We start from the raw sequence: 13724 nt of genomic DNA, 5'->3' as shown, positions 1-13724 counted from the left end.
CGACTGCGGTAAGAGGATTTATTGTTTCATTAAGTGTGGTGAACTGATATGCAGTGAAAAGTCTTGCGCACTACATAATAATGCTTGAATATGATGATGAAATGCAATTTTTATATAAAATATCTAAAAAAAAAAAAAAAACTCCCTACAAGTAAAAAGTATCATACAGATTGCTTTCAAAAGTTGTTTAAATGAACATAGGTGTGGGATTGGTACTCGTTTCCAATCGTGTACAAACCTAGCAAACTTTAAGTCATCTGGAAAAACAGGCCTGGAGTTACATAAGCACATCTTGCAACCAGGCAATAAAAAAAACAAAACCTCAGTAACGTATTTACAGTCTTAAGAATCAAGTCCATATGCATGCGCTCATGTTGCAACATTTTTTTTTTATGCAACCTTTTAGAAGTTCAGTTTTTTGAGTGAAGAGGACAAATACTAATGAGCATCTGAAAGTATATGTTTTAAATCAAGAGGCATTGCATATTTAATGTGAAAAATACATTTAAAAAACCTCTACAAGAAACTAGATACAACTTAACATCAATGATATAAACATCATGATATGAAATCTGACATTCAAAATAAGCAACAGAAGAAAAAACGTATAGTAGATAAGTGCCCACACTTTTTCAGCAATGCTGGTTCTGGAAGTAGTTTTCTAATTTAGTTTTCCAAAAGGGATTTCCAAAGTCTTTAAGCATAATAAACAATGAAGCCAACCAAACTTTGCTTTGCAGGGAAGAAAACCGCACAAAAAAGGCAAAGCTACAAAACTCTAAGGTAAAATTTTCCTTCAGTGAGGGAAATTACTACAATGACACACTGCCAAAAAATTACACGACAAAAAGTTATGATAACAAATGTTTTTATGTTACTTTAAAGGGCACCTATGTTTGGACAGAACTGTGTGGAGCTATAGTGTGTCCACAGTCATATTGGGGTGATATGAACACAATAAGTCTCTATTTTTTTTTTTTTTCCTGGCGTTAAAGTAGGATAAGAATCCCTGCCATTTTGAGGCCCTCTGCAACGTGACGTATGAGTGCAGTTTCCCCGCACGCCGAGATTGAGATTGACAGCCGCATATTAACATGTCTCCATAGTAACACGTATAATTATATGAACAAGACAGAATTTACGCAAAACAACTAGGATTAAAAGATCTGTTCTGCTCTCTGTGATCATCAGTCATCATCAAATGTGATCCAAACAGCAGTGGATATTAACGTGTATCCTGTCACATTTGTCGTGACAAATTAAACGCTACAATGTGTTCAGGGCAGAAAATTCCAGTATTCTGAAAGTACTTTGACTGATCATGCTCTCTGATTGGCTAATTTTCTGAATAGAATTGTGGGTAATGTAGTTTGATTCCTGCCATTAAATAATTGTGCATATATACATAAACATTTCAGTATTTTAAGAATGATAAGTAGCATTGCTGTGAGTGGGCGGTGCTAAACAACTCTTTTAGGGTACTCTGTGCTTGATAACACTTTCTGATTAGCTAATTTTCTGAATAGAATTGTGGGTAATGTAGTTTGAATTCTGCTATTAAATAATTGTGCATATATACATAAACATTTCAGTATTTTAAGAATGATATTAAGCATTGCTGTGAGTGGGCGGTGCTAAACAGCTCTTTTGGAGGACTCTGCTTGATAACACTCTTGGATTGGCTAATTCTCCAAATAGAATCGTGGGTAATGTAGTTTGAATTCTTCCATTAAATAATTGTGCATATTTACATAAATATTTTAAGAATTATAATTAGCATTGCTGTGAGTGGGAGGTGCAAAACAGCTCTTTTGGTGTAGTCTGCTTGATAATGCTTTCTGATTGGCTAATTTTCCAAATAGAATCGTGTGGAATGTAGTTTGAATTCTGCCATTAAATAATTGTGCATATTTACATAAACATTTTAACATTTTAAGAATGATAATTAGCATTGCTGTAAGTGGGCGGTGCTAAACAGCTTTTTTGGAGCACTCTATTTGATAAAGCTCTCTATTTGGCTAATTTTCTGAATAGTGTGTGGTATTGTGGGTAATGTAGTTTGAATTCTGCAATTAAACAATCGTTTAAAAAGTAGGGTGAATAAATTTGACCAGATCAGCAAAAAGCACATAAAACATCAGAGGGATAAAAATGGTCAAATTTAAAGGGATAGTTCACTCAAAAAAAAAAAAATTCTCACGATTTACCTCACCCTAAATTGGTTCCAAACCTTTATGAGTTTTTTTTTTTTGTTGAACACAAAAGAAGATATTTTGATGAATGTTGGAAACCGGTAGGCACTGGCATCCATAGTAGAAGAATCAAATACTATGGAAGTCATTGATCAATGATTTTAAACGTTTTTTTATTTTTATCTTCTAGAGAAGTGTGAGTAAACAATGACCGAATTTTCAGTTTTGTGTGAACTATTCCTTTAAAAGGTTTATCAGTTTCCCTATGGAGAAAAGAATGGAGTTTTTCTTTTAATTCCAGAACTCGACATCTACACTCTGTAGGAAACATGGTTTGTTGCAACAAATAGGTTTTAACAAATACCTGTTTGGAATGGTTGAAATAACACTCAAAGGTTTAATTAAGTCTTTACATTCCACATTTGATCAAGGCTTGAAGGCTTTGGTGTTCATGAGACTGCAGGAGCTCTGTTTTCAGGCCTCGTAGTACTGTCTCTCCAGCCTCTTGGTGACGGTGCTGCTGGACATCACTCCTCTCTGCACCATCTCCACCTGCCGTGTCATGGAGCCACCCGACTCTGTGATCTGCCTGCTCGACATCATCATCATCCCGTCTACAAACACAAGCACAAAATAAATACATAAATAATAATAATAATAATAAAACATTTATAATAATAATAAACCAATAAATAATAAATCAATATGTTCAATGGCTAATTTTCAAAAAGTCTTTTTAAAGCAATATAAATAATGAATGGGGAAAAAGGGGAAAAAACTGCAAAAAAAGACAAAAGTACAAAACTGAAAGGTAAAATTACAACATTTTATTATCATTTATTTTTTGTGCTTTAAAACCTTGCATTAATTTGAGGTTAAAATATTATACCAATCACAAAATAATAAAGATTATTAGTAAAAAATGTATTATTTAATAATACTACACATGTACTAACAGCAATAATAACTTGTTACTCAGATTGTACTGAACTAACAAGAATAATCAGTAAAGGCTCAAATGTCAAAACCTTTTATTTCATTTTGTTTTATGAAAAAATATGAAAATGTGGTGCATTTGGTATTGCAAAAATTAAAATAAAATTTTAAACAATTTTTTTTTTATATTTAACAGCAATATAAATAAATAGATTAATAAATCAGTAGGCTAAAATTATTTGTTTTATTTTTTAAAATTAAAAATATTTGTTATAGAAAAAAATATTAATCAAAATCTGCAAGGATAACCTTTTATTTATATTTTTTGCATATATATTTATCCAATCATTCATTCATTTACTTTTCGGCTTAGTCTCTTTATTCATCAGGGGTCGCCACAGCGGAATGAACCGGCAACTTAGCCTGCATATGTTTTACTCAGCAGATGCCCTTCCTGCTGCAATCCAGTACTGGGAAACATTCATACACTCCCAGTCACACACACTATGCCCGATTGAGCTCATTCAATTCACCTATACCGCATGTCTTTGGACATGTAAACTTAGGTGGATGTACGCATTAAAACAGCTTATAGAAGGAGGAGTTTAAGCTCAAGCTCCCCCTCGCTGGAGCTTAAGTGGCTCTGCAGCGAGAAATGCCAACTGACCCAGCCAGGGCTCAAACTAGCGGCCTTCTTTCTGTGAAGTGATCGTGCTACCCACTGCACCACCGTGACATCCAATAATAACAATTATTAGTAAAAAATAATTATTTAATACTACTATATATTTAGTAACAGCAGTAAAAACGTGTTAATCAGATTGCACTGAACTAACATGAATAATGAGTGTAAGTTCAAATGTCAAAAACATTTTTTATTTTTTTTGTTTTATTTATGAAAAATTATGAAAAAAAAACATTCTGTGATCCAGTGGTGCAATTTGTATTGCAAAAAAAAAATAATAATAACAATAACTTAAACCTGACAGTAATAAACTTATTAAAATAAAAATATATGTAAAAATTTGTTTCATTTAAGTAAAATCAAATTCAGCATATCTCCAAATAAATACACAATTAATCAAAATAATCATACTAAATTTGTTATATTTAGTTGCAATATAAATAAGTAGATTAATAAATCAATAGGTTAAAATTATTCATTTTATTTTCAAAACTATATTTGCCATAAAAACATATATATTTTTGCATATTCATTTATAATATGTATTTTTTGGATCATAAATAAAAATGTATTTATATTTTTATACATTATAAAATAACATTCAACATTCTATGAGGACCATTAAAACAAAACTCCAGAGTTGCATAGGATTAAAACTCAGGGAGACGTGGAGCGTGTGTTTTTACCTGAAGAAACAAAGGGCTCTGAGAACATGGTGTGTGAAGTGTGTGTGATTTCTGTGGGCAGATTGAACACCTCTCTCTTCGTGACCGACTGACTGCTGTATTGGGACATGGAGCCTGAGGAAGACCAGAAAACAGGCTTTAGCAAACACACTTCATCATTACCAGCCACATCCTCAAAGACATCACAAAATACACTGTGATATAAAAATCTTTGAGATTTGACTGGATCATAATAAGTCACAAACCTCCATCCTGGGACTCGATGGTGATGATTCCCTCTCGCTCTGGGCCAAAGCCCTGCGTGGTCTGAGCTTGAACTTTGAATTTGTAAGGCATGTTTTCTTTCAGGTCAGAGACAGTCAATGAAGTGGCTGCATTGCCATTCACCTGGAAGGAGCGAAGATCTCCTGTACGAATTCAAAGCACAAAAAAGTGATGTCGATATTTTGTGTGATTTTTCTGACAACGATAATAAAGCAGCATTGAGCTTACTGTGATTTTGTGTTCGAAATTTTAATCATTCAGGCCTGTCATAGATGTACATACAGTATATGACACTAAAACTGCCAGAAAATGCCACCAAGTCAGTGTCTCAATGAGCGATTCACTGAATTTGTTTAAAACTCCTGACTTATTTAGAAGTCAAGCAAGAGTCTTTATGAATGGATTAGTGAATCAATGACTCACATAATTCATTCAAAATTAAAGATTCGTTTAGAAGCAAAGCAAGCAACTGTCCTCATAAATGGATCAGTGAATCAATGGCTCAAGCGATTTGTTCTAAACCAAGCAAGCAACTGTCTTTATGAATCAATCAGCAGCTCAAACAATTTGCTTAAAACAACTGATTCATTTGAAAACCAAGCAAACAACGGTCTTTATGAATGTATCAGTAGCACAAACTATCTGTTCAAAACAACTGATTCATTTGGAAACCAAGCAACTGTCTTTACGAATGCATCCGTGAATCAATGGCTCTAGCAATTATTTCAAAACAACTGATTTATTTGGAAACCAAGCAAGCAACTGTCTTTTCAAATGCATCAGTGAATCAATGGCTCAAGAGATTTGTTCAAAACTACTGAATCATTTGGAAACCAAGCAAGCAACTGTCTTTTCAAATGCATCAGTGAATCAATGGCTCAAGAGATTTGTTCAAAACTACTGAATCATTCAAAAACCAAGCAAGCAACTGTCTTTATGAATGGATCATTGAATCATTGACTCAAATGATTTGTTTAAGAAATTATTCAATAAGGAATGATTCACTGCAGTGTTTCTCTGAGACGCTCAAATGCTCTGGTTTGGCTTTGTTAAGGAATGTATTTACTGGTAAATCAGAGACAATATTGTGTTTCATATGAAACTTTAAAACAGGATGGTGTCTGACCTCCACCATGCAGCTGTTCGCAGGTCACCACGTATCCCAGGATGTCTCCGTTGGGTTTTCGGGGTTTCTCCCAGCTCAGCTGCAGTGTATCTGGACGTAACGCTGTGAAGATCAGAGGTCCTGGAGCGCTGGGAGTGCTGAGAGTGAACGGAGACCCTGAAGAACATGCATGAGAACATGTTTATTAATAATTTAAAGATGAAGTGGGTTGAAGATTTCATCAAAGCTGCCCCTGCTGACAACAGTTAAGACAATACACTGCTGGTAAACAGGGTATAATAGAGTATAATAGTTATTACCACACTTTCCCAGTTGACTGATTACAATAGGAATTAAAAACATTTTTCTAATACAAGTCAAAATGTTCTAAATTGTTACATTTAAATATGCAATTGAGGCACTATTTCATTTAATGTGCACCAATTTGCATAAATGTTAAGGTTGCACGATATTGGATTTTATTTTTCAACAATTTCACCGAATGGTTTGAATAGCTATATTTGACGTTTTTCCTCAGGAGTCTAACAGTATTCAGGTACAGAATTTGAATAGTCAGAACACATTTTTTTTTCCAAATATCTCAATTTTAAGTAAAATTTTAAGTCTAATAAGTAAAAATATTGTTGTGTTCTGTAAAATAATACATTTTTCAAACAAGCAAAATAATCTGCCAATGGGGTAAGTAAAATAATATTGTTTCTGGTTTGATACAAAAATTTATTACAGAAATTGTAAGAAAAGCATTTTTTTCCAGTGCAAATAAAAATATAACACTGAGTATTTCCTTACTGTAGAATTAAATACAATTCATCAAGGTTACACCTCAAATGTCATCATTTTTTGTGCCCACATGTTACAAACTCTCTTAAAACGCTCACAATCCAAGGCCTTAAAAACACACTAATGACACTTTCACTCTATTATGGTTGGACTTTGCAGTGACTCTACAAATCACATATGTTCTCTGGCTCCTGGTCAAATATACACCAGCGGTCAAAAGTTTGAGGTCAGTTTTTTAGGCATTTTTTTAAAGTAAATTATTCTTTCATTCTGTTTAATAATAATGATAAAAATGATAATGATAGGGAGACGCGGTTGCGCAGTAGGTAGTGCTATCGTCTCACAGCAAGAAGGTCGCTGGTTCGAGCCTCGGCTGGGTCAGTTGGCGTTTCTGTGTGGAGTTTGCATGTTCTCCCTGCGTTGGCGTGGATTTCCTCCGGGTGCACTGGTTTCCCCCACAGTCCAAAAACATGCGGTACAGGTGAATTAGGTAGGCTAAAAATGGTCCGTAGTATATGTGAGTGTGCGAATGAGTGTGTATGGGTGTTTCCCGAAGGGCATCCGCTGTGTAAAACATGTGCTGAATAAGTTGTCATTTCATACCGCTGTGGCGACCCCAGATTAATAAAGAGACTAAGCTGAAAAGAAAATGCATGAATGTATGAATGAATAAAAATGATAATAATAATAATAATAATAATAATAATAATAATAATAATAATAATAATATTAGAGTGATTTCTGAAGGATCATCAAGACTGGAGTAATGTAGCTGAAAATTCATCTTTAAAATCACTGGAATAAACTATTAAATTAAATGATAAACTACTTTGAACAGTTATTTTACAGTGCAATAACACTTCACTATTTTACAATTTGTACTGTATTTTATGTATACTGTACTGACCCCTAACTTTTGACCAGTAGTGTAATTCAGACTTATCGTAGCAGATTCTGCGACGTGACTATTGCGGATGTGCACACTGGGATATTGATGCTGAAGCCATATTTTTTTGTCCAATCAGGCAAATCACATATCAACATATATCTCTATAATCCTTCATAATACAGATATGAATAAAACTGTCTGTGCAAGAGCCCACGAGGTGCAGATTTAAGCCTTAGTGCAAAAAAAGCATTTTGAGAAAATAGACTTTAAAACATGTATTGCAATTGAAATTGGTAATGTGTTGCAAAAGATTTGGCTTACATTTGACTTAAAAAAACACTCAAAATCTCCAAAATCAGGTGGATGAAAGAACTGTGTTTGTGCAGTGTGTTCCTCTCACCGGGCACTGGGCTCAGTGGACTCTTGGGGTCGACGTTGGACTCAATGGTAATGACGCCCTCTCTCTCAGGACCCCAGCCCTCTCGACTCTGTGCTTTGACTTTGAAGATGTAGGACTGGTTAGGCAGGAGATCCTGAACCAGCACTGAGTTCTGAGCAGGATTGTTCACCTCGATACGTTTTACGTCACCTAACAGACAAACACAATACAATACAATGAAATAAAAATCAATAAACAACAACTAAAGAATTATTGTATTCTCAATACTGTGTAAATTTATGATTTACAATCTTATTTTTAAAATATTATTATTATTTATTAATATATATAATTTTTTTAATATTGAAAAAGTTGAGAAATAACCCTGATTTTCAAATCACACAAAAAACAAACATTTTTTTATTCTGATCTTCATTTTCGGAAAGAAAAAAGGTCTAACACGGTGTCTAACAACACACAACTCCAGCAACAAACAATTTGGCTTTCTGCACCAAAAGTGATGAGACACGACAGAAACATTCAAATACTGGTAACAGCATCTCCCACTGAAATAGCATAAAGGCTTTTAATCTAATAATACATATTTAACCTCTTTAACGTTATTAATAGAGTACTAAGTGACTGACGTTGTTAATTTACACTCACATTTCTGAATTTAACTTTCAAGCTGTCTGCAGGTTGTTTTATTTTTAAGATCTGAGGTAAACTATCTGCTGCTGCGTTCAGCATTATGGCAATAAATGTCATGTAAAATGATATTTAAACTCACATTAGGAGCATTTAACACTGATTAAAGCACATAATCTCTACCTGAGGTGATCTTTGTCACTGTAGTACATGATGTTGTTCTCTTGCGACTAACAGAAATTTGGCGTGTCGCCTTCATGTGGATGGTTAGGACAAAAACATCTTTTAACACGGAAAAGATAATTTTTATCGCATGTTGTGGCGTCGCTTGAAGTTAGGACACACTTTAAAGAGCCCATATTATGGGTTTTTGAAAATTCCCCTCCATGTAGTGTGTAACACAGCTCTAAGTGAAGTGAAGTATCCAGCTAAGGCTTAAATCTGTAAGAATACAGTGTTTAAAACGGTTGATTCATCTATAAAAGAGTCGACTCATAGTGCTTCAAACGAGTCGCCTTGATACCGAGTCATTAGGTGTTTCGCCATGACGTACGAAGGAAACCAAGTTATTCACGTGTACGCGCAAACCCGGGAGATTTCAAACCTGAGGCCCCGCCCTCTGACGCAGAAACCCAGACACACACACACACACACCCACAAACACACGCACACAAACATGCCGGTCGATTGAAGTCACACTGCAGATGGATATTATATCGAGTCTCTACCCAAAGACGAAACATCAGCATTATAGCCAAGCAGTTGGAAACTACTGGAAACTTCTGGAAACTACATGCTACAAAGAATACTTCATCTGAGTTTGTTAAAGGAAGGATCAGTAAAGAGTAACTTACTGATGGACGTCAGGATGGGTTTCCATTTCTCAAGTGTAAGTACTTGCGATTAAAGTTGTTGCCTCGTTGACTCTGGCTTGCAAATGTATTTAGTTGTGATTTGTTACTTGTAACCGAGTGTACTGTATCAGGTTAACTGGCTATATTCTCTTATCGCGTGCAAAGTCACGTTAAAAACGCGACGCGTGCTGCTTTGTTTATGGAGCTCCGTGGTAGAGGTCTACATACCCGCGGCTGTCCCCGCGCCAGATTTCTGCGGCGCGGTAATAAATTTCCGAATAAATCGCGGGAGCGGTCGGTAACGGGTTTAATTTGGGACGGGAGCGGGCTGTCTAGCAATATCACGGATCTTGCTATGCGAATGAGAAAGATGTGTCTGCTTGGTGCTTGTGTGTATGTGTGTTAGTGCGCACGCGCGCGTATGAGAGAGAGAGAGAGAGAGAGAGAGAGAGAGAGAGAGAGAGAGAGAGAGAGAGAGAGAGAGAGAGAGAGAGAGAGAGAGAGAGAGAGAGAGAAACCTGGCGGGTGCGGGCGGAAGCGTTGTCGTCCGGAGGTGTGTGTGTGGCAGCTAAAATCCACGCCTACACTATCGAGCGTGTATGAACTGTGATTACTTTTTATATTGCTGATTAGCTATTGGGCATTTCACTCTCTGACTGAAGGCAGTCGACCAATCGCGACAGACTGTCATCGGTCCAATCAGCGCAGATTAGCTTCGCGCTAAGGAGGGGTTTGGGAACAAATGAATCACTGGATGATTCATACGGGAGTCGCTGGGATAATTAGGTAAAAATAAATGCAGATTATAAGACCATGAAAGTGTTTTTTGACCTTGCATGCATATTAGACTGTTGTTGGAGACCCTTACAACCAAGATATGACCCTAGTTCATGTATAATATGGGCTCTTTAAAGCTCTAAATAACAAAATTTCTATTTTAAGTTTTGAAGAAATGTTCTCACTATAGATTAAAACATTTTACCATATCTAAAAAAAATCCAAAGAAACTGAGAACTAGTACCGATCTACCTTATACTTGGACTACGCAAGGTGCATAGGGGCCCGCAAGTTACAGAATGCAATACAGTTAGAATGTGGTCATCATAATCAGTTAAAAGTCCATGTGAACCGGAAATTTTATTTCAGTATGTTGATATACTTCCATCTGAAACTGAATATTGAGTAGAGATATTGCATGTCATTCCCTCATAGCAAGCTAACGGTAATAGCTAAAGGCATCAAACTGATGACAACACAAGGACCGGCACTCCAAACACGTAAGAAAATGGGCAGAATTTGATTGAAGATTACCAACACTTTTTTTTTTTTAGTGGATTGACTTGTTTACCTAAAGAATAACAAAGTGCGCTAGCAAGCATAAACATAATGTTTTATTTAACACAGACTTTTACCCATAGTGTCGAAAACAGTTTTATTTTAACATTGACCAAGTCTAACATGTGTGAATGAGAAAAGATGTTTCACCTCCATTGATGAGCTGGTAAAGGACGCAGTATCCCAGTACATCAGACTCGCAGTGTGGCTCCTGCCAGCTCACTTTGAGAGCCGTGTGGCCCAGAGCTGAAAACACCAGTCTGCTGGGAGTCGCGGGAACACCCGGGGTGAAGCGCGATTCTGAGGGCACGAGCAGTTCACAAGGCACAATGTCAAACCGCAGAACACACACATTTCATTTTGCAGCCACAGATTGCTTGATTGGTTCAGCATTGGGAAAACAGCGGGGAATTGGCTGAGGTGTGTCAGTGTGTAAGTAAAAGCAGAGACGCTACAAACTTCCTACATAGTTCAGTAGTTTGACAGTAGCTCAGCTGTTTTTATTGATACTTTTCCTGTGACTAGCTAATGCTCACAAGCATTTTTGATAAACTGTATTTTGTTCTTGCCAGGTGAACTAGACAATAATCATACATGTTTTCATAAATTTGTTTTGAATGTGTTCATTTAAAAAAAAAAAGATTTTAGTTAATATCATTTTTAAAGTAATTCTAATGCTTTTATCCTCAGTGTTTTTTTTCCAGATTAAATATTGTTATTATGATGATTCAGCAACTTTTACAGTAATTAAACAGTGTCTTGGTAAACTGATGAATTGATACATATTGAAAGATGATTTTAGCTTATAATAACTGAATATCCTATAAGAGTCAAAATCAAGTATAATAGATGTAGATTTAAAAATAATGCAATTTAAAAAGTACCATATACAGTTGAAGCCAGAATTATTAGCCCTCTTGTTTATTTTCCCCCCCAATTTCTGTTTAAGATTTTTCAACATGTTTCAAAACATAATAGTTTTAATAACTTATCTCAAAAACTGATTTACTTTATCTTTGCCATGATGACAGTAAATAATATTTTATTCAATATTTTTCAAGACACTTCTATACAGCTTAAAGTGACATTTAAAGGCTTAACTAGGTTAATGAGGTTAACTAGGCAGGTTAGGGTAATTAGGCAAGTTATTGTATAACAGTGGTTTGTTCTGTAGGCTATTTAAAAAATATATAGCTTAAAGGGGCTTAATAATTTTGACCTTAAAATGGCTTTTGAAAAATCAAAAACTGCTTTTTTTTCTAGCAAAAATGAAACAAACAAGGCTTTCTCCAGAAGAAAAAATAATATCAGACACTGTGAAAATTTCCTTTCTCTGTTAAACATCATTTGGGAAATATTAAAAAAATAAAAAAATTCAAAGGGGGGCTAATAATTCTGACTTCTACTGTATGTATTTAGTAATCACATTTAAAATGTTAAAGGTGCAGTAGGTGATTGTCTTCAGAAGCATGTTTTGTTGTGCTGGTTGAAAGTCTTCACATTCCAATAGTAATGGTTAAAGTAAATGATCTGATTGTATTTATTTGTATTTTTATATTTTGGATAAGGCATAAGACTAAAAATGTTCATCCAATTAAATACTATTTAATAGCATTTAATTCCCATAATTCTGATAAATAGCTCAAACTGTCTGTCAGCAAATGTATATCAAATTTTATTTTTTATTTTTAAAATAAAGACATCTGCTGAATGCATCAATTTTATTAAATTATAATTATGTTTAACACTATTCGATAATCTCAATCTTCTAGTGTCAAAATAATTACACAAATTAAGAAATTGAAAAAAAATTGAAGACCACCATTGTTAAAATGCAACATATGTATTTATATAAATTTAATAGAGAATGGTACATTTATAATATTATGACATAATAAAATATTCATTCATTCACCTTTGGCAACTGCCATAATATAATATAATATAATATAATATAATATAATATAATATAATATAATATAATATAATATAATATAATATAATATAATATAATATAATATAATATAATAATATAATATAATATAATATAATATAAAATAATATAATATAACATAATATAATATAATATAATATAAAATAAAATAATATAATATAATATAATATAATATAATATAATATAATATAATATAATATAATATAATATAATATAAAATTAAATAATATAATATTATATAATATTATATAAAATAATATAATATAATATAATATAATTAATATAAAATAAAATAATATATTATAATATAATATAAAATAATATATTATAATATAATATTATATACTATTATATAAAAAAAATAAAATAACATAAAATAATATAATATAATATAATATAATATAATATAATATAATATAATATAATATAATATAATATAATATAATATAATATACAAAGTTTAATAAAAGTATTTAATTTTGATCTAAAACAAATAATAATAAAAATAACATTTTATACTGAATGTATACCAAAACTTTTATATATGATTTGACCACTTTACATTGACATCTAGTTTCAAAGTAGCCTCCCATGATGCACTGGTGGTTGTTTCCAGGTTCACTCACCCTGAAGAACACTATCCAGGTTCAGCAGAGCATCGTTGATATCTTCAGACTGAGTACGAGCTCTGGAGCTCAAGCTGTAGCTGGTAGATGTAGTCTGGCTGAAGCTAGAGACCCCTGAGAGGCAGCCAAGCCACGGCAGGGTGTGGAGGGAAAGGGTTGGCAGGCAGCCGTCGCATGACGAGAAATCAGCAGGGGAAAAATGTGTAGAGAAAAGACAAATGGGAGAAGGAGGAGGAGGAGAAAAAGAAGAGCGGGGATGAAGCGAGAGTCAGCCGAGGATTCTTGCCAAAAGCTGCACCTTGCCAGGCATTACATCAAATTTGATTGGTTTTGAAATTATGTGGAGGCAGATCTATCAAGCTCACATTAC

The 13724-nt window shown here is 34.0% G+C and overlaps 1 protein-coding gene across 7 annotated transcripts in view; it reads right to left on the bottom strand.

The window, feature by feature from the left end:
- Positions 1 to 4: 4 nt before the first annotated feature.
- itgb4 (integrin, beta 4) overlaps positions 5 to 13724 on the bottom strand; it is a 63198-nt gene continuing 49478 nt past the window's right edge. For 4 of the 7 annotated variants that reach the window (XM_087262842.1, XM_087262845.1, XM_087262841.1 and 1 more), the window contains 7 exons: positions 13355 to 13468; positions 10925 to 11074; positions 7959 to 8147; positions 5890 to 6045; positions 4745 to 4906; positions 4500 to 4613; positions 5 to 2806 (listed from right to left, as the gene is read on the bottom strand). In XM_087262842.1, the coding sequence (XP_087118968.1) occupies positions 2667 to 2806; positions 4500 to 4613; positions 4745 to 4906; positions 5890 to 6045; positions 7959 to 8147; positions 10925 to 11074; positions 13355 to 13468 (1025 nt within the window). In that variant the 3' untranslated portion in view covers positions 5 to 2666. 7 annotated transcript variants of the gene reach the window in all.

The sequence above is a fragment of the Danio rerio genome, chromosome 8 (genome assembly GCF_052040795.2).
Source record: "Danio rerio strain M-AB ecotype USA chromosome 8, GRCz13ab, whole genome shotgun sequence".
NCBI lineage: Eukaryota > Metazoa > Chordata > Actinopteri > Cypriniformes > Danionidae > Danio > Danio rerio.
This window is presented reverse-complemented; position numbering and strand designations above follow the sequence as displayed.